The sequence below is a fragment of the Giraffa tippelskirchi genome, chromosome 13, assembly GCF_054371585.1.
Source record: "Giraffa tippelskirchi isolate mGirTip1 chromosome 13, T2T-mGirTip1v1.2.pri, whole genome shotgun sequence".
Taxonomy (NCBI): Eukaryota; Metazoa; Chordata; class Mammalia; order Artiodactyla; family Giraffidae; genus Giraffa; species Giraffa tippelskirchi.
Genome location: NC_137287.1, coordinates 82316937 through 82342749, shown reverse-complemented (window position 1 = coordinate 82342749; position 25813 = coordinate 82316937). Strand labels below are relative to the sequence as shown.

The 25813-nt window shown below is 47.4% G+C and overlaps 1 protein-coding gene across 30 annotated transcripts in view; it reads right to left on the bottom strand.

The window, feature by feature from the left end:
• Window positions 1-7124: 7124 nt before the first annotated feature.
• DZANK1 (double zinc ribbon and ankyrin repeat domains 1) overlaps window positions 7125-25813 on the bottom strand; it is a 51059-nt gene continuing 32370 nt past the window's right edge. For 8 of the 30 annotated variants that reach the window (XM_081558634.1, XM_081558642.1, XM_081558633.1 and 5 more), the window contains 7 exons: window positions 23880-23954; window positions 22153-22249; window positions 21159-21259; window positions 19003-19083; window positions 18184-18311; window positions 8599-8673; window positions 7125-8174 (listed from right to left, as the gene is read on the bottom strand). In XM_081558634.1, the coding sequence (XP_081414760.1) occupies window positions 8051-8174; window positions 8599-8673; window positions 18184-18311; window positions 19003-19083; window positions 21159-21259; window positions 22153-22249; window positions 23880-23954 (681 nt within the window). In that variant the 3' untranslated portion in view covers window positions 7125-8050. Of the gene's footprint in view, window positions 8175-8598; window positions 8674-8982; window positions 9316-13295; window positions 13457-18183; window positions 18312-19002; window positions 19084-21158; window positions 21260-22152; window positions 22250-23879; window positions 23955-25813 lie in introns of those variants that run through there. The other 22 variants (XR_014073562.1, XR_014073568.1, XR_014073560.1 and 19 more) reach the window with 8 other exon arrangements.

The following is a 25813-nucleotide window of genomic DNA, read 5'->3' as shown; positions in this document are numbered from 1 at the left end:
TATGTGGCCTCAACTGTGTCTCTCATTCACCCACCTATAAAGGTAGGGAATCAGGGGTGGTACAGAAATCTCGAGCTTCTGAGGCCGTGGTTCCGTGGTAATTCAGTACTTTGGACGACATAAGAACTGAGTCAGTCTGTGAATGCTGGACAGTCTGGTCCTTTGTAGAGGGAGAGGATCCTGGAACTGTGTTCAGGGTATTCGGGCAAGGGAGGGGGTCTTCCAGGAACCACGACCTCCCCTAAGCCCTCCCTCTCACCTGCAGCCCCTTCCCCATTCTCCCCCAGCTCCTGTGGCAGCCCCCTACTGGCTTGCCTCCTCCTCTCAGACGTCTCCACTTCTGCCTTTGCTGAGTCAACTCAGAGGTTAGGACCACTGCTACTGCTTAGAGTTAGGGTAAACACACCACGAATAATTGTGTGTCAGCTGGTTAACCTAGAAGAAATGAACAAACATCTAAACAATCATGTATAAGTAGGAAATCTGAACAGACCAATATGAATAAGGAGATTGAGTTAGTAACCAAAAACCTTCCAAAAAAGCCCGAAATCAGATGGCTTTATTGGCGACTCCTAGTATTTAAAGGATTAACACCCATTCTCAAAATCTTACCAAAAAAGACCTTCCTAAATCATTCTGTGAGGCCAGTATTACCCTATTAGCAAAACCTGACAAAGACAACACAAGGAAACTACAGACCCCTAACTCTTATGGATATAGAGGGAGGAACCCTCAACACAGTATTAGCAACCAAATCCAGCAGCATGTGAAAAGGATTTTCACACTGTGAGTGGTTTCCTGGCTCAACATAGGAAAAAAAAAAAAAATCAATACATCATGTTAATAGAATAAAGGGGTGGGGGGAAGCAAACACATTCCATTTATATGAAATATCCAGGATAAGCCAAAGCAAAGAGACAGAAGGCATGTTAGTGGCTGCCAGAGACTAAGAGAAGAGGAAATGGGGGTGGCTGTTCCCCATTAACAATAAAGGATTGTTGCCTTTGGGGGTAATAAAAATGTTCTGGAACTCGATGGTAATGATGGCTGTAGAACATTGGAAATGTTAAAAACCATTGAACTGTATACTTTAAAAATGGTCAAAATGGTAAACTTTGAATTACCTGAATCTTACCTCAATTAAAAATTTTAAATCTTACCCACCCAAATCCTGTCATTGGTGGAAAAATAAAAACCTGGGGCCAAACCTGGTGCCACAGAAATATCTGGGACCTAGAATTGCCGACATAAGATAAAGCACAACACACACTCGGTAAAACCCTAAACTGGCAGTGACAGCATTTCAATTGTTAAAAAAAAATTTAAGTTTTCCAAAGCAAATTCTTTGTCATACTTGGAAGCAAGTCGAATGAATAAGAGAAACGGTTCTGAGAAACCAGAGGCTTTGCTCTGTTTTTAGATCAGAGCTGATTGTTTGGGACTGCTAAATCCTCTGAATGTCTATTTATTAATCTGATAAGTGTGGAAGCAAACACTTCAGAAGCAGGTGTAACCACCCTGCTGGCCAGCCAGACTGAGTGCCCGGCTCTAGAATGTCAGTTTGGGAGAGTTTTTCTTGGGAGAAGAAAGGAAGTAAAATGTAATGTTCTGATCCCTGTTCTCTAGCTGCATACAGTATTAACAGAGAACAACTCAGTCCTTACAGAATACCAGGACAGTCCACAGTGAAAGGCCGTGTCTGTGCCCCTGTCTCTCAGTGCTCCCGGTCAGCCAGAGGGGCTGCCTGCACAGAGGTGAGGTGTAGCTGGGAATGTTCTCATCAAAGGTGGGGAACTGCCGGTAGGATCAAGGAATGATGACAAGGACCTGGAAAGTCAGAGGAGAGAAAACCAAGCCCAGGAAAAATCAGAGGGAGAATTTTTAGGTATGAAAACAACAGCTATAGATTCCACAGAGAGAGACTCCTGTGCCTGGACTTCAGGGGGTGTATTAGGAAAGTAAGATAAATTGTTAATAATGGTCAGGTCAAATCTTGGAGGGCTTCAAAAACCAGCTTGAGAAATCTCGAGTTGGAATTATAAAGGAAAGGGACAAAATAAAATACTGAGGCATTTAAACCACTGGAGAAACTTGGTGAAAGGGTTTTAAAAAGACAGAAACAAAAAACAGCCTGACAATAACTATTACTCAAGTTTGGATGTAGATAGGAGAGAAAAGGTAAGACGCCTGGCCTGTTCCAAGTCAACCATTAAATATCTTTCAAAGCTAGCACATGTTTCTACTTTTGCTATTTTATCTCAAACCTTAAGGCCACCATATGCTTCCAGCTGCATCTGTAGCTTTTTTTTTTTCTTTTTCCTTTTAAAGCATATCTCCACTCTCCTTGGTGCATTAACTGCAGAGATTCCTACCAGGGCTCAGATTGCTGAGTAAACAATGGTGGTTTCCATTCTGAAAAAATGCACCCTGCTGTCCACCGCCCTGAGACTGGTGTGGGAACCAAGATGATTAGGTAAATTGGTAAATTTTCATGTTGTCTAGTGGAGTTGAAGGAGCCTTTTCAGACATTCCCTTCACATTGTGGTGGTGGTTTAATCACTAAGTTGTGTCCGACTCTTGTGATCCCATGGATTGTATCCCGCCAGGCTCCTCTGTTTATGGTATTTCCCAGGCAAGAACACTGGAGTGGGTTGCCATTTCCTGCTCCAGATCTTCCTGGCTGGGGGATCAAACCCACATCTGCATCACAGGCAATCTCTTGCCTTGCAGGCAGATTCTGTGTTCTTTTAAAGCGAGAAACTTGCCAACTGACTCAGTCTGAAGCCCTGACTAATGGCATTCTTTATTCCTCGTGATTTGAATCTAGATGTTATAAAAACAGTGGTGAAGCTGCCTGTATTTGAGTCAGTATAAATACCAAGCTTCCCTGCCTGCTGCTTCTGTACCCAAGAAGAGAATTAATCACCTATGTCTCTGCTTCAGATTCTCTAAAACAAAAACTCTTTCAGCTGTATTCCCTGAGGAAATAGCAGCAAATTCAGAATCTATCTAAACTCCAATTCAACGGCAATTTCTCATGGCCTATTGGTTAATAAATCATATCTGGAGTTATTTGTTAAAGAATAATGAGGATTCCCTGGCAGTCCAGTGGTTAGGACTGTGCACTCCCACTGCGGGGGCCTGGGTTCAGTCCCTGGTCTGGGAACTAAGATCCTACAAGCCTCAAGGTGTGGCAAAAAAAGAAAACAACTCACCACCACCAACAAAAAAGAATAAAGAATATATAGGTAAGCTTAGCACTGAAAATCCATAGTTAGACAAGTGTTGTAGTTGCCCTACCATTGTCATTATTAATTAGGCCTTCTTTTACACTTTTATTTTTCTTTACAACCTTATATCAGAACTATCTGATTAAAAAACAACAACAAATGTGTTTTTCAAACTCCACAGCGAGGATACCCCCTGCTGCAAAGCCTGCAGTTTGTCTACAACATTCTTTTGCCCGAACTCAAAAGATACAGTGAATTTTCTCAACAGCTCTTTGCTGAGAACCTACCCCACCATGTTCATCTTGCTAGACTTGCAGGAAACCAAAGCAGAGTCTGCAGCAGAGAGGGTTTATTCACAGAGCCACCGAGCAGGGAGACAGGAAAACAAACCTCAAACCTGCCTCCACAAAGGCAAGGGACTTGAGTATTTACAGGATAACCAGTCAGGCAGCAGGGCAGCCTGAAGCACAGGGAGCGGTGATTGGGGAAAGGTGTGACGAGCCTCATTCTGCACAGGTGGAACCGGGCTTCAGACTCCCACTTCCCTTGGGTCACCCTGGGGTTGCTGGCGCCCACCCAGCTTAGCTGGCTGAGCGCAGACAGATGCGGCTGACTCCAAGTCCCTGGAAAACAGCGAGGGCCAACGTCTTGTCTAGGCTCTGAGCCGTTTGGAGGACGTGCAGATTTTAAAACAACCTTGATTAGTGCTGGCAGGTGAGGTCGATTTGACTAATCGCCCATGGTGTCACTGCCCCATGCCGGGGACTGGAAGGAGGTACCAGAATCCCATGCCTGCAGATGTTTGGTCTCTGAGGAGACAGGCATGTGACTGGGGAGAACTGGCTGGACAGGTCATCTCTGGAGAGGGTGAGGCAGAGGGGCTGGGGTAGGAGGGAACCAGGCCCTCCTAGCCCGGAGCTGAGGAGTCAGGTAATGTTCTGGGGCCTGGGTGGGATCTCAGAGCAGAACCAGAGAAGAGGCTGTGGTGATGGCTAAGGCCGCTGGTCCAGGAGACCTGGGCAACTCAGGAAGGGCATTTGGATTTCTCACATGGACAGTTGTGGGTGCCTGTGATGGGCAGGACACAGGCAAGATGGGAGGAAGGAGGCAGAGGGACCAGGGTTGTGGGGGAGGCCAGGCCTGAGCAAGGGCAGGGCCAGGAGTTGGGCAGCAGGGTTGGGACCCCAGGGCAGGCATCATGCCAGCTGGTGAGTGTGGGTGACCTGGGCACAGGGGCAGTGGGGGACCCATGGGTTATATACTGGGGTGACCCTGGCAAACAGTGACAGAGAGCCAAGCAAAGTGACTTGGAAGCCCATCAGCACTGAAGCCAAAGGCCCCAGAAAAGGGAAAAGACAGGAGTGAAAAGAGCAGATTCAAGGACTGGTCTCCAGCTCCCCCAGGGGACAGAGACCAGGTGCACAGAGCAGCAAGTGTGGCCACCCTGGTCACAGAACTGGGGCCTGAGGACACTCTGACAGAGGTAGGGACTCTTGGGGTCTCCCTGCAGCTGGGGGTGGCCGGAGAGGCTGCAGGGAGGAGACTCCAGCCCTGCTGGGCCGCTGGCAACCCTCATGCAGGAGGAACCTGCGTCTCCAGGCCCATTGGGTGGGAGGGCCCGAGGGGAGACAGGCTCCCTACAGCCCCTGCCCTCCCTGGCTTGTGGGCGAAAGCATGTGCTGGGCCTTAGGCTCTGTGCTCGGAGTCGTGGGCCTCACCTTTCAGATCTGGAACCAAGTGCTTATTGACAGAAAGCCCGGTCACTGGTCACTGGCTGAGTTCAGTTCCCAACGGTGAGGCCTTTAGCTCCAGGAGGCCACCATCAGCCCCAGCACCTGAAGTTTGCTTCTTCAAAACCACAAGAGACTCAGCTGTTTTGGGTCTCTGACCTTGAAACACTGTTTTAAAGGGCCCCACTGATTAGGTCAGGCCCACCTGGGACAAGCTCCTTTTTGATTAAATCAATTCATTGTTATTGTTATTTTTAATGACATCACAGGCTCTTGTCACCTCTGCCACATAACATAATCCAGTCTCAGGAGCGACACCCCTTGGTATTCCCAAACATGTGACTCACTGGGCATCACCTCGGACCAGCCTGTCTTGCCTGGTCCCTGGCACATTGTACCCCCATTTGAGAAAGAAAAAGAGTGAAAATGGGGCTGAATATCAAAGAAAAAGGACAGTAGACTAAAGCAGTGCATGAGTCAAGAGTTCTCCAGAGAAACAGAGCCGATGGGATAGACATACACTATAATAGGGAGAGATTTATTACAGGAACTGGCTGGTGCTCCTTGTGAAGGCTGAGAATCCTCACCTCCTGATGTCCGCAGCTGAAACTCAGGGAAGCTGGCCACCTGGTTCCAGTTTGAGTGCAGAGGCCAGAGAACCAGGAGCATGGGTGGTGTTGGCCCAGACTGAGGGCGGGATACAGGGGTCCTAACTCAGGAGCCAGGCAGGGGGCTGTGAGTGCTCCCCTCCTCCATCTGGTTGTCCAACCCCCACCCCGTCCACATGTGTGATGTCATCATGGCAGGAGCAGGGACAGGTGGGCGCACCTAGGAGGCTGGGGGGGGGAGGTGGTAGGGCTTTGAAAGAAGCCTGGGGTCCCCTGTCCCGTGGTGAGGTAGTTGTCCAAGGCCTGAGAGCACCAGGGGATGAGCGGGTAGTAAATTTAATTTCTTCAATATGGGGAGCCAAATCTGGATCTGTTTGTTGTATAAACGTCCACTTAAAATAGCTAAGAAAATAGCCAGGGAAAGAGCTAACAGCTAACTCTGAATATTTTGCTGACATATGCTTTTTATATTAATCTACACAGTAACCGTCCATTTTAGGCAACCGTGGTGGAAAAGGAAGGAAAATATTTTTTGGAGCTTGCTGACAGAGGACAGAGCCTCCTTCTTCAGACAACCTCTCACTGACTCACCTGGATTCATTCTGTGTACTTACTCCCAACGTGGCCCCTCAAGGTCCTCACCTCTTTTTTTTTTAATTAGTTTATTTTAATTGGAGGCTAATTACTTTACAATATTGTAGTGGTTGTTGCCATACATTGACATGAATCAGCCATGGGTATATATGTGTCTCCCATCCTGAACCAACCTCCCACCTCTCTTGATGGTCCTGCCTCTCACACCCTGGGGAGCTGAGCACAGCGGGAGCCATGGGAATGGTGGTGGGTGCTCCTGGGACAGGTGATCAAATCGACAGCTGGATCCGGCTTCACCCTCTGGGACCTTCCCTTGAGGGGAAGCCGTTGGCCGCCAGCCTTGTGGGGAGGCCATTAGAGCAGCCTGGGAGGTGGTGGCCGGGGGGTGGTTGGGTAGGGGTGTGGGTAGGTGTGTGTGCATGGCTACCAGCGGCGCCCCCTGCCCCGCCCCACCTCCAACTCTCACAGGGGTTGGTCCCCAGTGAACACCCACCCTCTTCTGCCCCAAAGTGTCTCCGTACCCGCTTCTAGAGGGCCCCACCCCGAACAGGCTCCACTGTGAGGGGCCCCGGCTCTCCTGAAAGATATGAGGGGGAGGGAGATGGGTCGGGGGTTCACTTGACTCCCCTGTCTCCTGCGCCCTTTATGTGGCCACTGGGCCTCTGACCTCGGGGCCAGGGTTGCCGCCATCCAAGCCCACAACCCCACTGGGGCTCCCGTCTGACTCTGCACCTGTCTCCCTGCGGACAGGCGTCCACTCTGGGAAAGGAAGTGCAGGCGGCGATGCCAGCAGCCACCCCGACAGGGTCTATCACTTATGGTCATGAATTAATTATTCTAAGTTAACGAATATCCTATTTTCAGAGGTTAACAGAAACAATTCTGAGACTCCGTGATGGCAACGTTAGCATATTAGCATGAAGACTGAGATGATGATCTGAAAAAAAAGGAACGAATCAAAGTTTCACATTCCTGTAACTGGTTTATTTGAAGCTTACCTGTCAACCAGAGAACAAGCCATAACAATACGAATATTGATGAGTTCAGCTTCATAGGGAAAGATTCTAATAAGCTCAATCTTTATGCACTAATTTGGAACCAGTTTACTAGATATATTAAGCAAATAACATGCAGAGCAGTATGTGGTTTCCCACTATTTGTCTTAGAAGAGGGGACAGAATATAGGTGTGTTACTTTCACTTAACGTTTACGTGTACTCTACACGAACACATACACATACGACATACACTTGCTTATATAATCCTACACTACTTCTGGAAACACACAACTGACACGGAGGTCACTGATGGTCTGAGGAGGGACGTGAGTGGTCGTGGGGCAGGGATGGGAGGGAGACTCTTCACTACACGAGATTTCATACTTCTTTGCTTAGAACCATATGCAATTATTGGAAAAGACTGGGAAAGATTGAAGGCAAAAGGAGAAGGGGGTGGCAGAGGATGAGATGGTGAGATAGCATCACCGACTCAAGGGACGTGAATTTGAGTAAACTCTGGGAGAGAGTGAAGGACAGAGGAACTTGGCATGCTACAGTCCACTGGGTCACAAAGAGTTGGACACGACTTAAAGACTGAACAACAACAGTATGCAATTACTGTCTACTGAGAAATAAGATTCAAGAGCAAATTCGAAGACAAGCAGCAACACACCACTAGTGTACACTACGTTCATCAGGATCCAGGGCGTTTGGGGAAATACTCAGGGAGTGTGGGCATGGGTGGCTTACACTGTCACATAATTTTTTAAAATCTTATGAGTGGCTCTCAAGCTTGATTTCCAAACCTCGAATATGCATTTGGAAGGAAGCGAACACAGCACAGCTGGAGCTGGGTGACTTCTCTGAATGATGACCGTGGGGCCCTCGGGCTTAGCGTTCATCCAGGCCGAGCTTAGCAGCAAAGAGCGAGGTGACGGGCTCGTCCCCAGTTTCCAGGGCCAGGTCGTACGCCGTCTGGCCTCTCGCGTTCTTCTTCTGGACGCTGGCGTTGCATCTGTGAAGGAAAACAGGGGTGAGCTGATGGATTCCAGTCCCTGAGCCTCAGGGCCTAACTCCTCCCTGCTGCTGGGGCTCCTGGGCCCCCATCCCAAACTTCCCCCAAGAGGCCACCATGACCCAGCCCTCAAGGGTGGCTCTACTCTGAGCCCTTCTGACGGGCTCTGCAATCTCACACATCCAATGCCAGTCCCGACAGAGGGTTCCCATAGTCTCCACAACCCACAACCAGGCGGATTTAAGTGGGGCAGCATTTTCACTGTGCTTTGAAAAGCCCTTAGTGCCTTGGGAGCCGTGGTGGGATGGTGGCCCCCATTCACTGGGTCAGTTGTTCGGGCGCCAGGACCCCCTGAAATCCTCACAGACCAACAGGGGGGATCACCGTGGCAGTTGGAGTGTCCCCCAGAGGCCAAGGAACGTACCCCAGTAAGGCAGCGATGCACTCCCTTCCTGCCCGGCCAAGCAGAGTTGCTTCATGAAGAGCTGTATTTTGGAGCCTGTTTGGGTGGGAAAAAATCCCTGGCTAAATCCTTGGTTAGCATCCTCGAGAGACTGGAGAGGGAGCAGGCAATCAACGGGGCCTTGCTATCACCCATGACCTACTTAACTAACCCAGGAAAATCTCTTGACTCTCCCCTTTCTGCTCCTTTCCTTGGAAGATTAGCAGGGTAAGCTTTGATATCAGAGAGAAAGTTTTAAAGTGAGAAATCCCACAAGGATCTGGTTTGTAGTCAATTTATACTAATAAACACTATGTTAGTATATTTCCTGCAAGAGTTCATGGAATGTGTGGGACATGGTCTTACCCTTGGCTTGAATCCTGGCGACTGTCCATATGACAATAACCTTTCAGGGCTGAGGCTCCTATTCTTGTGTAGGGACAATGACCTTGGCTTCAGTGAGTGTGGCTTGTATGATATGAAAACAAACACCAGTCTTAGAGCCCCGAGGGCAGGCCTGAGAGGTCAAACAGCATATTTTGCTATGTGCCAGACTCTCTCTCCACGTTGCCTGGTCAGCTTGGCCCAGTGAGGGAGCAGTGGATGCCACAGTGGAGGAAGGGGTGGTACCTGCATTCCAGAACTCACGAAAGGCTCCTGATCAGAGGTGGCAGGAGTGATGGAAGGTGGGAGTCATGGCTGGAGACAGAAATGAGATGAGCAGCTGAAGGTCTGCATTCTCCTGGCCCCTGGTCCTTCCCTCGACACCACCACCCCGTACCCTGCATGTGCAGATATATCTGCAGCCATAAACTTATCCCAGTGGAGAAAAAGTGTGGTGGCCTCTTTTCTGAAGATGATACAGGAGCCTCTGGTGAAAACCAGGTCAGCAACTCCCATGCCCAGAGGGAAGCCTTCTACTTGTCCCAGCCTGAGAGCAGCTTCACAGACTCACCAAGCCCCCCCTCATTTGATAAGCTCCTGCTATATACACAGAATTCCCACCCACCTAGCCCATTTCCCATCCGTAAACCTGAATGGATGATAAAGGATTGTGCATATCTGAGAAAAACTGGCAGCATCAAAGAGAAAAAAACAGAGACACACAAACATATGAAATTTAAAATGACTGGAGACAACACAAGACAAAAACAGAGGCTGTGAAGAAGAAGCAATCAGAACCAAAAGGCACTCTTAGAAAGTAAACTTCCAGATGTTCAAATTGGATTTAGAAAAGGCAGAGGAACCAGAGATCAAATTGCCAACATCTGTTGGATCACAGAAAAAGCAAGAGAGTTCCAGAAGAACATCTACTTCTGCGCTATTGACTATGCCAAAGCCTTTGACAGTGTGGATCACAACAAACTGTGGAAAATTCTTAAAGTGATGGTAATACCAGACCACCTTACCTGCCTCCTGAGAAATCTGTATGCAGGTCAAGAAGAAAAGGTCAGTTTTTATTCCAATCCCAAAGAAAGGCAATGACAAAGAATGTTAAAATGACTGCACAATTGCTCTCATCTCACACGCTAGCAGAGTAATGCTCAAAATTCTCCAAGCCAGGCTTCAACTGGCTTGTGAACCATGAACTTCCAGATGTTCAAACTGGATTTAGAAAAGGCAGAGGAACCAGAGATCAAATTGCCAACATCCACTGGATCATCGAAAAAGCAAGAGAGTTCCAGAAAAACATCTACTTCTGCTCTATTGACTATGCCAAAGCCTTTGACTGTGTGGATCACAACAACCTGTGGAAAATTCTTAAAGAGATGGTAGTATCAGACCACCTTTCCTGCCTCCTGAGAAATCTGTATGCAGGTCAAGAAGCAACAGTTAGAACTGAACATGGAACAGACTGGTTCCAAATAGGGAAAGGAGTATGTTAGGAGTATGCTTATTTAACTTATATGCAGAGTATATCATGCGAAATGCTGGGTTGGATGAAGTACAAGCTGGAATCAAGATTGCTGGGAGAAATATCAATAACCTCAGATATGCAGATGACACCACCCTTATGGCAGAAAGCAAAGAAGAACTAAAGAGCCTCCTGATGAAAGTGAAAGAGGATAGTGAAAATGTTAAAAAGTGAAAATATTAAAACTCAACATTCAGAAAACTAAGATCATGGCATCCGGTCCCATCACTTCATGGCAAATAGATGGGAAACAATGGAAAGAAACATTGACAGACTTTATTTTCTTGGGCTCTAAAATCACTGCAGGCAGTGACTGCAGCCATGAAATTAAAAGACGCTTGCTCCTTGGAAGAAAAGCTATGACCAACCTAGGCAGCATGTTAAAAAGCAGAGACATTACTTTGCCAACAAAGGCCTGTCTAGTCAAAGCTATGGTTTTTCCAGTAGTCATGTATGGATGTAAGAGTTGGACCATAAAGAAAGCTGACTGCCAAAGAATTGATTCTTTTGAACTATGGTGTTGGAGAAGACTCTTGAGAGCCCCTTTGACTTCATGGAGATCCAACGAATCAGTCCTAAAGGAAATCAGTCCTGAATATTCATTGGAAGGACTGATGCTGAAGCTGAAACTCCAATACTTTGGCCACCTGATGCGAAGAACTGACTCATTTGAAAAGACCCTGATGCTGGGAAAGATTGAAGGCAGGAGAAGACAGGGACTCTAGAGGATGAGATGATTAGATTGCATCACTGACTGGATGGACATGAGTTTGAGCAAGCTCCGGGAGTTGGTGACGGACCAGGAAGCCTGCCATGCTGCAGTCCATGGGGTCACAAAGAATTGGACACAACTGAGCGACTGAACTGAATTGAGAAAGTAAAAAAGTTGACTGTTGAAATAAAGAGTAGTTAGCAAGAGAGTCAAGAAAACCTCTTAAAACAGAGAGAAAGAGGGAGATGAAAAATATGGGGAAAGAAATTAAAAAAGACAGATAGAGGGGGTCAATTCAAGAGGCCCACCATCTAGCTCATAAGAATTTTAGAAAGATAGAACAGAAAAAAATAGAAGAAATTTCCCCTGAACTGAAAATACACATTACTTTTCAGACTGAAAGGGCCACCTGGATGAATGAATAACAGTACATCAAAAAAATACCCATGTGAAATCTCAGAACATCAGTGATAAATGCTTCCAGGAGGAACAAACAGGTCACAAATAAGGAAGAATTTGCTGTAGCATGTGCATGGGTTATGCTGGATGCTAGAAATCATCAGAACAAGGCTTACTAAGACTTGAGGAAAAATCATTTTGAACACAGAAATTAATATCAAGATATTAGTCAAGAGTGAAGACAAAAGAAAGTCATTCTCGACACTCAAGGACTCAAAAGTTTTTTCTACATACCCTTTCTGAAGAGGTTACCTAAGTCCACACTCCAGCCTGACAAGGGTCAAAACCAAGAAAGAGGAAAGAGTGAACAATGACTACAGGTGGATTCCAGTGAAAAGAAATGCCATGATGGCCACCGTGCAGCAGGGCCAGAGACCTGTCAGGCAAAATCTGACTAGTAAGTATACTCTAAGAAGAAAGCCTCTAAGAGGAAAAGCACTGAAAAAGTAAGGAACCAGATAAGATTACAGATGTGGTGAATGCGTGTTCTCTTTCAAACCAGAAAAAAAACAAAGGCAATCAGAAAGCCCAGGGGAATCAAAGATACACAAAACATGTACAAGTTAGTCATGAATTGTGAAAAAAAGAGAAAAAAAAAATGAAATGTGGCCTGATTTTGAATAATTTATGGAGTGTAAGGAGAATCCATTTGACATTTCTGGTAAGAAAATTTTACTTTCACTGGCCTAAGTGTTGTTGTTTTCTTGAACCAACAAACAATAGAATGTAATCAGAATATAGCAATGAATGATATTTATGCAGCTATTATAATGCCATTACTCTTCATACTTTTCAACCACTGGAATCAACCTAATGGACATCTTAACTATGTTAACACAAGTAAACATAACTGTCATTAGTGTTGCAAAAAGTAAGCATTGACTAACAGAAGTTGTGAGATGGAAAGGGAAGGAAAGAGGTGAAGGTATAGAGCACTAATACATACTTATACACACTTCTCAGTACACACCAGTCAGTCAAGCAATATCATTGAAAGATGACAATCAACATAGAGGAGTTCAGGACTATCACTGATATTTTCACAGTAATTAGTAAAGAACCAAAAACAGTAACAGAATGATCAAAACGTGATGGTGGGGTCAGTAAGTGTAATCACCATTTATCACAGCAGGAATCAACAGATGCTATCTGAGCATGCTAGATCAGGAATGACCCATTTAAGTTTAGTGACAGAGATACAGCTGACTCCTGGGAGAACTTTAAAATATTTACACTAGTTGTCCTTGAAGACAGGTCTGTGGATGAAGAGGTGAAGGTAGCGGAGACCTGCCAAGCTCTTTCACAGGATGTGGTTTTCTTCAGTCATGTCCACATCTTATTCTGATACAATTGACAAGTTACTTGGCGTGTATGGATTGTTTTCAGCAATCATACAGAGTTTAAGAGCTCTTTCTGCCAGCCCAGTCATAAATAAGACAATGTCACTAGGATGGGTCCAGAAATGATGAAATTGGTAAATAAACCTCCCATGCCGCTCTGTACCTGAAGCAAGCCTGTCCCAGACTAACTCTGGGAGCCTCTGCTCTGGTCCTGGGGGATGGTGGGGGGGCCTCTCCTGACCACATCATGCTCGACTCTCTTACCTGGCTTTATTTTCCTTGCAGCACTTAGCATTCTCTGAAATGACTCATTCATCTGCTTACTTGTTTATTGTCTGTCTCCTCCACTATACTCTGAGCTCCATGAGGGAGGGATCTGTCTCCATCACTGCTGTACGTCCACTGCCTAGAATGCTGACCAGCACACAGTAGGTGCTCAGAAACCACTAGTGAAATGAATACACCAATGAAGAGAATGAACAGACAAACTTAGGGAAGGAGTGTTGCCTCCTAGACTGAGACCCACATGACTTGCAAGAATGGCAGGTACACATGTCTATGAACCTCTGCCTCCAACGGTGGGTGCAGGGAAGCCTGATTCTGGCTCCAGAGTCAGAACTGTCCAGGTGGTAAGACTTTCCATTTTCCAGAAAGTGAGAAGCTTAGCACTTTCAACTGGTTTTTGCTGCAGTAGAACTCTCAGCACCAAGCCACCCCAGTGGTTTCAGGTCTCATCTAATTTTAGATCTTAGCATTCACGTATGTTCCGCCAGCTTATCTGGCCAGGGACCCTGGTTCAGAGTAAATCTGGGTGGTGTGACTGGCTAGTTCCTCCTCATCTTTCTACAGAGGCAGGAAGTGAGAATGGCTGTGTGCCTTACACCCGAATTCCCATGGCTTTCCAAAGAGCTGCCTTTGGTTTGAGGCATACAGTTGCTCCTGGCAACTAAGATTTGGGGATCAGCCTTCATATTGCTGTTGGTGGTGGTGGTGATATTATTGTTCGTTTGAGCAGATCAACATCACTCACCTGCAAGGCATGGGGAAAATCCCATGTCCAACAGCACTGAGAGGCCATCTCCTTACCGAGGGCCATGCTGGGCCATCTCTTAACATCTCAGTATTTGTAAGAACAGGCTTTGATCCCTGCTACTCAGATGGTGGCACTTGGACCACTGGCCTCTCCTGAAAGCTTGTTAGAGATGCAGGATCTCAGCCCTGGCCACACCCAGATCTACCGAATGTGCATTTTAACAAGGTCCTCTGGTGACTGATATACATGTTACAGTATGAGAAGCACTTATGAAGTTCATCTGCTTAGAGCTTGGGGCATTAAAAAAATACACATGCCCTTTCCTTAATGTGAAAATGTGGAGCTGGGAGGGCTTGGCGATATCTCTTAACAGCAACAGAAGAATTCAGAACTTAAACCCAGTCCTAACACCTTTCTGGGCTATTCTCCCAGGCCCCTCTCATCTCCATCTTATACACTGTCCATCATTGAGTAGTTGACACTTTCCACTCAAATCCTGATAACCCACCTTTTCATTACCACAGCATCGTGACTGCTACCAGTAGAGTCCAATCATTAGGCTCTTCACGGGCACCTCAAAACACTCATTTCATCCTCCACTAACTCTATGATTTGAGCACAATCACCCCCATTTGACAGATGAGAAGAATATGCTCCTTTTCTCCACATTTTGCTCTCTCCTGCCTCCAAACTGTTCCGTCATCACAGAAGGCTACCTCTTCCCCTTCTCCACCCCCACCATAGCAAAATTCCCAGGAGTCACCTTCAAAGTGTACGTTTCTCATGAGGTCCTTCAGGTCACACCTCCTGGGCTCTAAGACACTTGAATTATTTGTTTGTCTACTCCACACACATGTGGGTGCCTCCTGGTGCCCTTAAAGGTGCCAGGGCCACCAGGTCACGTGTGACACAGTGCTTGTTCCTCTCTCGGGGAGCTGAGACCACCCAGTTACAAATTCAGGGTGAGGGGTGTACAGCATGCTGGGAGCCTGACCATGGATGGAGGTCTCGGTCACACCAGCCTCCTCCTTGTCCTTCATCCTTCCCATCTGTCTGGTAGTAGAAGGCTTACCCATCACTTCACACCCTTGGGTTCTGGGGGACTTCATCACGCATTTCCCATTTGAACTTATTTAGTCACAGAGTCACAGCATCTCCTAAGTAGGCTCCTGACCTTCTGCCTTCAGAGCTCTCCCTCGACTGAGAGCAGAGGGTGTTCAGTTTACTGAATGAAGGTATTGTGGGGGTGAGGGGGGCCGGGTTGCTGATGACTATATTTTCCAGGTTAGTAATTGGTATTTCCTGTGTAACCACAGTTCACTTGGGAAAATGATAAATCTTCATTGTATACTCTGCTCCTCAGACAAACTGCCTCCAACACAGTGAGGGCATGAGATGGAACACACCCTCATGTCAGAACATCAAGCTGTGAGTTTGTTCCTCCGAGTAGCTAGTTGTCATCATATCAGACCTTCCAGAACACAGTTTTGCACAGCAAGTACACCGTGGTACTCTGTGAATTTGTATCATAAAGACACTTTTCTACCAATGCACAGCAACACAAACTATTTACCCCGATCTAGGTGATCTAGGTATCTCGGTGAATCAAGGTACACTCTCTGTGTGTAAACCCTGAATTACCTTAACAATACATCTCCCTGGTGAACCTCTAAGTACACTGATAGCTGCATTTGCCTCACCAGCCTCCTGGGGCAGAGCTCAGAGGTGCGAAGTTTGAAACTGTTCACAGTTTGAAACTGTGAAGAAGCCCAGCTCCGGCCCAAAAGCAAACCACGTCTCCATGTCCCTCTCCTCGCGAGGTCTTGAATTTGTGCTTCTGAAGTTTGCTGGTAAGAGGTATCAGCTTTGGTGGAGGATGTGCATTACTCCTTGGCCATCCACCTTTTCTCCAGGAGATGGTGAAGGACAGGGAAGCCTGGTGTGCTGCAGTCCATGGGGTCGCAAAAAGTCAGACATGACTGAGTGACTGAACAACAAGATCCCCTTTCTGCTGAGTATGAGTTTATTCTGGTAAGAAAGAGACAAACCGGGGAGCCAGAAATCCTAGGGAGGGGCTTTCTATTGCCTGCCAGGCTGCTTGACAGAGGTTACTTCTGTAGAGACCACCTGGGCGACCTCTCTCCATCAGCTCAACCAGCTCAGGGTGGGAAAGAGCATGTGAGTCCTTGCTTGCAAAGGGCCTCTTCTATAGGAAAGTCAGATCTCCGAGGGGCGTGTGCCTAAAGATCTCAGCGGAGCCTTGAGCTCATGTCCTGGATCCAGCTGAGAGACAGGGGCCGGGAGGACTCAGGCCCAAACACTTCAAACTAGCAAATACTAGCCAGTCTTAGCAGAATTGGCTCTTGGTGGAAAAATCTGCTTTCCAAACCCCATCCTACATGACCCATAAACTGTTAACAGTAACAAAGATAACGCAGGGGGAAGTGAAAAAGAGCTGTTACACACACTCAGCTAGACCATACAGCCACGAGCTAGACTTAGTAGAAACACAAGGAGATCACCCATGAGTAAGATGTCAGTTTACAGAATGACAATAAAGCAAGAATGGGAACTGAGGACACCAAAGAGAAACAGGTCATCTGTTCCATGTCCAGAGTAGTTTTATCCTCTTAGCTGGACTCTTCATAAAGCCAGGACTCATCACACTTAAGCATCGATTCAAAATATGCTTAAGAGATTTTTGTAAATCTCTCAAACCACAAACATTATTCTTTGATGCAATTTAAAAATCCTTATCTTGGACTACTGTGCTGGTACAGTGGATAAGAATCTACCTGCCAATGTAGGGGACACAGGCTGGATCCCTGGTCCGGGAAGATCCCACATGCCGGGAGGCAACTAAGCCGGTGTGCCACAACTACTGAGCGCCCGTGCCTAAAGCCTGTGCTCCCCAACAAGAAAGGCCACTACGTGAGGAGCCCACGCACTGCAGCGAAGAGTAACTTTCACTCGCCACAACTTGAGAAAGCCCACACAGCAACAAAGACTCACTGCAACCCCCCAAAAAAGTCCTTGTCTGAATTATACAAATATAAAGTACACCTTAACACAAAACAAGGTGGCATTATTTCTATTGATAATATAAGTGTAGGTAAATGATGAAGCTCACAAGGTATGATGCATGAGAGCAGTGAGAAAGCCTGAGAAAGTAAATTCCAGGCATCAAATGCGTTCATCCACATCCCAAACATTCCGCTATAAAGTGAAACTAAAAAGGGGTCCTGTCTACTGACATGGGGTCCTACTGGGCAGAAACCTTTGAAAACATACGTAGAAAAATTGAGGGATTTTGAATAAAAATGCTAGAGGACATTTTGAAACAAAGGAAGACAGAAGTGAAGCTATTGAATTTTCACCCCCTGTGCTCCTTGCCATCCTCAGAGGCACAGTTCATAGAGGGACCCCACCTGGTCTCAGCAATAGCAAGGGAGGCCGAGTGGCTGACCTGCGATTAGGGCAGTGGGATGTGAGCCGTTAACAGTGAGGCCCTGGACTCAAAACACCATCCACCCCGGTTTCCAAAGTGATTCGCAAGAGAACAAGAGTCACCAGGCCAGGCTGCTCGAGAGGCAGGTAAGTAACCATCCCATGTCTCCAGGTGTCTCTCTGTCCTGCTTCTTGGCTGGGGACACTGAGGCACCAGGAGATGAGGTGGTCAACTCAGCTTCCTCCCAGTGCTGTTAGCATCTGGAGATGCCAGGACAAGGTTTTCTTTCTGCAGTAACTTCACGGGTACATTTCCTTGTGGAACACTCACTTCAGATCATGATGAAAACACGGCTTAGCACCCAAGGACTAAGGATTTGTGGCCCCACAGATATAAATAAATTCATGAGCTAACAAACTGGATCATCATTTATAAAAGCCACTAAAAGATGATCTAATGATCTGTTTTAAAACCTTTGTTTTATCCAGATTTGGAAAACAGACAACAGTCAAGTCTCTCATTCAGGCCAGAATGGGTTGAAATGGTCCTTAAGTGATTCAGGTTGAATGGGGTGGGCGTGTAGACTGACAGTGGAGCCCCGCCAGGCCCCTGCTGGCTGCAACTTCACCCAGCGCTCTCCCCTCCTTGCATCTCACTTACGGGCCCCACTGCTGGTCCACGTCTGCTCCTCTCTGCACGAGAACTGGGATGGCTTCATGGTGTTGGTTCATGGCCGCCAGGCTTAGGATGGGCCGGTCTTGGTTGTCACTGCAGTTGGGGTCGGCTCCCTGCCATGTGGGGAAAGGGACAAACTCGCACAAGAGCCTGCGTTCCGTGGCACCCGCTTGCCCTCCTAGTAGCAAGTCCCTGACGGAAGTAAACTGCTTAACTCAGGAGAGAGGAGAAGCAGGCAGCCCAGGACCAGCTCTGAAGACAGAGCTGCCGTGCCACACGGGTGATGGACTCGAGTTCCTGTCCCCCACCTCCACCCGCCCAGCAGGAGGTGAGGCCCCCAGAGGGACCATTTTGCTTCTTCAGGAGACAGGAAGCTCACACAGGGTCACAGACCACGGGTTCTGTCCCCCGGCCTGTAAGTTATTTGGGTTCCTGTGCACTTTTCTGCCTATTTTTTTTTGCTATAAAAATTAGCAACAGGTAACAGTGTGAAGTGTTTGTCTTTTTTTTTTTTTTTTTTTTACCGTGGATCATTTTTTTAAAGACTTTATTGAATTCATTACAATATTACTTCTGTTTTACGTTTTGGATTTTGGGTCACAAGGCATGTGGGATCTTAGCTCCCCCAGCAGGGATGGAACCTGCATCCCCTGCACTGGAAGGTGAAGTCTAAACCATTGGACCACTGGGGGAGTCCCTACTGTGCAGGTTTTGACTAGCCGCTGGGCCCGCTGCCCGGACAGTTTCTGATTAATTGGCTCTGTGAGCGTGCCCAAGATGGGGCAGAAGGCCAGCTGTCCTCACCTCATCCAGCAGCTGCTCCATCACAGATGCTCTTCCCTCCCCTGCTGGTCCGACCTCTTTCAGCAGAAGCCTGTCTTCAGGCTGCAGGAGCACAGAAGCTGGTCATTTGTGCGCCCACAGAGTATTTTTACTGGCAAGTCCCACCGGTCCAGCTCAACCCTCAGGTCAAATGTCTCCCCTCTGGGTTACGTTCTGGGCCCCAGAGACAGGTGAGCATGAGCATGCATGTGTGTGTGCATGCATGTGTATGATGCCTAAGTGTAGGGGTGTGTATGTGTGTGCGTACGTATGCAGGCGTGTGCATACATATGCAGGCGTGTGCGTGTGGTGTGTATGTGGTGTGTAGGAGGTGTGCATGTATGGTATGTACGATCCTTAACAGCCAGCAGCACAAGTAAACACATCTAAAGTAAGCCTGGCTGGTCTCTGATGTCTTGCCTGGGGGAAGGACTCCACACAGACACTCTTTTGTACTACTAAGGACAGGGATGCAATGAGAAACCTCACAAAAAACCCCAGAAACCCCACCCTAGTTTTATTATCAGTGTTTCTAGGAAAAGCAACCAAGTGAACCCTGAAATTGACTCTGTATGGTTTATATAGTGTCCATTGCTCAGTTGGGTCTGACTCTTTGCTACTCCATGGACTGTAGCCTGCAAGGCTCCTCTGTCCATGGGATTCCCCAGGCAAGAATACCGGAGTTGGTTGCCATTTCCTTCTCCAGGGGATCTCCCAGGGATTGAACCTGGGTCTCCTACATTGCAGGCAGATTCCTTACCATGTGAGCTTATGCTTTATAAGGTGTTCAAAATCAGCCTGAATGTAAGCACCCACTTGCGGAGAACCCCTGCTGCAGGCTGGGTGCTGGCATGTGAGCCAGAGAGGTCCGGGGCTTGGTGTGACTGAGGATAGAGGAAGAACCGACATTGTCGGTATCCACCTGCATCTTGGTTGGGCGGGGACCCTGGCTTGGCTTGTGGCTAAGCACCTCTGTTCCCCTTGCCACAGCCAAAGACGTCCAACCAAAGGGCAGGATGTTGGGTGAGCAAGGGCATCCATGTATCTTTCTCTCTCCAAAGCACCCCTTAAAACTATTCAGGGCTCATATTTGTGAAAAACTGTACTTGAACAGCTGTGGGAAACCTGGAAGGGGTACCATCCATGAGAAATGGTGAGGAATTCCAGAGGTAGAAAATAAATGGAATCAGATGGATCAGGAATCGAAGCCAAGAAGACAAGCAAGTGTGGACCCCAGAAGTGTAAGTGGGTTCTCCCCAGGGAGCCCAGAGGGAGGGCGGGCGTTGGGTGTGGCTGAATCCACAGTGCATTATTAAAGGGCTTCAGTGTGAATGCAGGGATGGCTAGCGCCCCCCCTCTCTCCAGAGCAGAAGGGTATAGCAGGGTGGAAGTTGCTGCTGCTGCTTAAACCCGATGCTGTTTTCCAGATGGTTCATGATTTGCGTAACAGAGGCTTCTACTGGGAACACAGGGCCCAAGAAAGTGAAGGGCAGAGCCCAGGCCTCTATGATGGACACGGGAAGCAGTTGGAGGGCCAGGAAGGAATGGAAAACACCACAGCAGTCACACCACCACACTGGCCACCAGGGGAGAAGCCTTCCCACGCCGGCCACTTCAGGAACCCTCTGCCAGACAGGGACCTTGGGCCCACACCTAGCCGGGCACCCAGGCTGGGCTCCTGTGCTGATCAAACCAGTCCCTCATTTGTCAACATGACCTGACAACCAAGGGTCAGCACATGTTAAAGACAAACCAAAAAAAAAAAGAGAGAGAAAGATGAGCAGATGGAATTGACCCTAGAGAAAAAACAGAGGAGGTTCAGGAGACTGGGGAGAATTGTAATTTTAGTGAATAATCTTGAGAGATTTTAAAGGGTTTTGCCCCCATAGGTGAAAACATAGTGTAAAAAAAAAAAGCAAACAGAAAATGAAAAAGTATTCTTCCATTTAAAAAAATCTCAAAATGGGGTGGGAGGTGGGAGGGAGGTGTCATGTGTACCTATGGCTGATTCATGTTGATGTATGGCAGAAACCACCACAACACTGGAAAGCAACTATTCTCCAATTAAAAGTAAATCTGTAAAAATCGCAAAATGAAACACTAGACGCACAGGCTGAAGCATCAAGGAGCACACGTACCGAAAGCTGCTGCTTCTTCTCTTGAAAGGGTTTGGTCTTGAAATTCTTGGTCCTGGTGACTTTCTCCTCGGCATCAGGAGCGCCCTGGCTGTAGTCGCTCACTGGAATGACAGGAGTCCAGGACCGAGTGATGCCCCTGCCACTCCCCTTGTGCAAGAGCCACTCTCCCTTCCCCCGTGCCCCCTTGGAAGTCAGGAGAAGGAAAAGGCTTTTATAGAAATTCCTATCTGATGAAACCTGGCAGAAAGGACACTTGGGGCCAGCCCTCTCAGTCCAGAGCTAGAGGATGGATGAGAAGGAGGGGGAAAAAAGAAGCTACCGTTTTCAGGCCCCAAAGAGTACCCCCCTGCCCCAATCTATCTGCAAAGGTCTCACACTTGACTTCCGGGAGGCCAGAGGAGGTAATACGGCCTGAACGTGAAAGTGACAGGTGTGGCTGGCCAGCAAACGGTAAGCACTTCTCTGCCGTCCTTGCTGAGTCACTGTGTTGTTTTTGGTCCCCTGTCCTTTTTTATTTTTATTAAAAAAAGGTTTTTTGATGGGCACCATTTTTAAAGTCTTTGTTGAATTTATTACAACACTGTGGCCTCTGTTCTATGCTTTGGTTTTCTGGATTTGAGGCACATAGGATCTTAGCTTCTCAACCAGGGATCGAACCCATACCCCCTGCACTGGAAGAAGTCTTAACCACCGGGACCACCAGGGAAGTCTCCTGGTTTTTCTTTTTTTAATTATTATTTTTCTTCCAGTTTTGTTGAGATGCAATTGACATATAGTGCTGCATAACTTTCAGGTGTGCAGCATGATGACTTACGCCACGAAATAGCGATCACAAGAAGCTTGGTGAACAGCGTCATCTCGTACAGAAACAAAACTAAAGAGGCAGGAAAAAAATACTGTTCCCCATGATGAGAACTCATAGGATTTGTTCTCTTAACAGTGTCCATATATAACGGGTCAATGTTTTAAAGTTCCCAGAAGGGGGACAACTCACCCAAGCTGGACCCGCTGCTGAATAGCCCGTTCCCACCCTCAGTGATGCTGCTCAGGAAGTGGTCGCTGAAATTCATCGCCTTGTTCAGGTAAAAGTTCTGGCCAATGAAAAAATTCATGCACCGTGAACGACGCCACGTTCCAGCAGAAAGAACAGTCTCCCTGCTCACCTGCCCCTCTTTTTCTGTTAATGACGGATGGTCAAGCCTGAAGCCTGGCCATCCTTTTGGACAACTCCCTGACCTCACTGTGATGCTTTGTCCATTCTGCCTCTCAAACGACGCCTCGGTCTGGCCCCTCCTCTCTCACCAGGAACATGGCAACAGCCTCCAAACGGGTTCCTGCCAGCCCACCTTCCCGCAGCTGCCCCAGCCCCTCTATACAATGTGTATGTAACTGTGCCCTCCCAAGTCTTGGAATTAGGTCGGCCTGATGGGCAGGCTCAGGCTGCAGAGCTTGAATCCTGGTGCGGTCACTTACTACCTTAGGAACCTTACAGTTTCCTCATCTGTAAAGTGGATATATAACCAGAAGGTAAAATGAGGCTACGTGGATGTCTATAAAATGAGGATGGGTGGGACAAAGGCCAGACCTGGAATTCCGACCCATCTGGACCACTTTCACAGTGTGGCATCCTGCCCACCCCACCACGGGGCCACCCGCTACTTCCTGAGCACAGAACACACAGGCTAACAAGAAACATACTGTGAACCTGGGGACACTTCTCCCCCTTCTACATGATGGACAACACATTGTAGATGCTCTTGGTGGCTGCCCAGTTCCTCTAAACCCGTCAGCTACCATCCCAGCTGCTACGCTGGCTGCTAACAACTCATGGCTGACCCCTGTCCCCAACTGCCCTCAGTAGGTGGGTGCTGACTTGCCCTAGTGGTTATGCCCCTCCCCCTGCCTCAACTGGGGACAAAGGTGGTGTGATTCACATGCCAGAGCTCCTGCTGGATCAGGATAGAACCCTTGTCATTCAGCTTCCCACCACGCACCCCCCCAACCCTATCTCCTGCATCCCCAGTCCCATTCTCCTGAAGCACCTCCCCGCCTAAGTTCTGCTGCAGCCACACAACAGAAATCACAGCATTTAGCGCTTTCCTTGGTTTCAGAGACGTTCACGTGCATTTTCCCATGGGATCTCACTCCCAGCCTCCTTGTGACTTAGGCAAGACCTAGGCATCTATCCTGCCAGGTCATGGCCATGGGCAAGTTCCCCCTTCTTTTCCTTGCCTTCTTCACTCATATTCTCAATCCATTCATTGTTCTTTTTGTATACTGTGACTTCTTGTCCAATGAAAGTAAAGCTGCCAAATCCATCAATTAGTGTTGGTCACAGGCTCTGTGACAATGTTCCAGTTACCACATAAGAAGGCAAATTCAGGGATATATGGCCACAAAGTTCGGCTTATTTTTATAGGCAAAGAGGTCAAAGTACATGTAGCAAAAACTTGTGTCAGCCTTTCACCTAGACTTCAGAGAGTGTAAGTAACTGGAGAACTAAAGGACCATGACATGTTCTCATGACATGTTTACGTGCCTGAAAGCTGGCTTCTCTGAGGTTTAGCTCAGTTACTTATCTAATTCTATGAAACTGCTAGCCTACAGTTATTGGAAACTCTTCCTTTCTGTGGATTATGTAGAAGCATTTCAATAAATTATAAGCTACCCTTTTCTAGGTCAGTCAGTTCTCAAATGAATAACTTTGACAGTTTTACTCACCTTGTTTGAGACTTGAATATAATTCAGCCTGATGCTGACTTCATAGCCATCCTCATGAACAGTAGCAGAGATGAGCTTGTAAAAAAAGTTAAGAGAGAGAATTCATAACCAGGAGTGTGGGACTCAAGGCCCTGAGGCACAGCCAAGAAACTCTGAGATGCCAAACTGTACATGTAATCAAATATTTCATTAACGCAAAAGAAGGCAGGAAAAGAGAAACAAAAAACCAGATGAAACAGAACACAAAGATCAAATGGCAGACACAAATGCATACTTATCTATAATTCCATTAACATAAATGAACTAAATACTCCAATCAAAGAGTCAAGACTGCCAGATTTGGTTAAGAAAGCAAGACTCAAATTTATACTCTCTGCAGGAGACATACTTTAATTAAGTCACATGGCTGCAAGTCATCAACTAGGAAAAGGTAACCTGGGGTGGGGGTGGGGGTGGGGCCGGTCCTTGGCAATCAAGGACCAGATATTCAGGTGAGCTGCTGTCTCTGTAAGTGCCAGAAGGAATTTAGATATATGGGGCTCAGCAAATGCTTTAAGGATCAGACACTGAATATTTTAGGTTTTGTGGGCCATATGGTCCTTGCCATTGTAGCACAAAAGCAGCTACAGACAATAAGTAAATGAATGAGTGCAGCTGTGATCCAATAAAACTTGATTTATAAAACTAGTAATAGGCCAGATTCACCCCACAAGGTCATAGCCTGCAAGGCCCTAGACTGGGCCAAAGAATTAACAAACCATCAGAATGGATTATAAAAAGAAATTTAGCAATACTTGACAATGACACAGTTTCAATGTTGGCCTAACCTGGTGGCAGAGGAATGGGTGGACTAACTTTTAAAGGTTCTTCTGACTTCATGACAGAGGAAAAGGTCTTCTCATAGAAGTGTCTTTATAATAGCAGTACCCTTGAGATCTGACAAACCTGCTTCAAATCCTGATCCCCTGAGACCCAGAGTGTAGTTCTGGGAAGGTTACTACCAAAGCTCCCTGAGCCAGTTTTCCTGGATGTCAAATAAGGCTTGTTCTGATTATCTACTGCAGCGTAAAAAACCCCAAATTTAGTGGCATTCAATAACCACCATTTTATTATGTTTGTGGATTCCAAAGGACATGGCATGGACAGCTTGTCTTGCATGCCTGAGGCCTTGGCTGGAAGGACTCAAGTGGCAAGAGGTGGCTCCATGCTCAGGGGCTGGGATGACCAGGGTCTCATCAGTCATCTGCCTGGCTCCACGTGAGGCAGGACCACGCAAGGACTCGCTTCAGCTGGGGCTGCAGACGGAGCCCCTGTGTGCGGCCACTTGGCGTGGCTTGGGCTTCTCATAGTGGGTGGCCGGGCTCCATGAGCGAGTGCTGGTGGTGAGCGTGCCAAGCAGGGGAAGGCTTGCATGACCACACCTTGGGAGGCTCAGGTATCACTTCCACCATAGTCTGTTAGACAATCACAAGCCCACCCAGATTCAAGGTGAGGGGACACAGACTCCAACCTCTGAAGGGCAGACTCTCAAAGAATCTGTGGGCATGTTTTCAAAACTGCCACAAGGTGAGGCTACCCATTGTAGGTCTGTTGAGAGGACTAGAGATGGGAGGACCTGATGCAGGTACTGAGCACAAATTACCTGATAACTCTTATGGCCACAAGGGCTAGTGAAAAGGGGTGAGATTTAGTGCCAATGTGGCTATACTACACTGTTCTTTCATTATAGTCTAACCCTCCATTCCCTTCTCCAGGGGATCTTCCCAACCTAGGGATCGAACCCGGGTCTCCTGCACTGTGGGCAGATTCTTTACTGTCTGAGCTACAAGGGAAGTCCCACACACAACCCTACAGTTAGGTATAATGGTTCTGACTCAGAATTCCACAGCCGGAGGCATCTAGAAGCATGAGATGTTCACAATGTACCGTCTTGA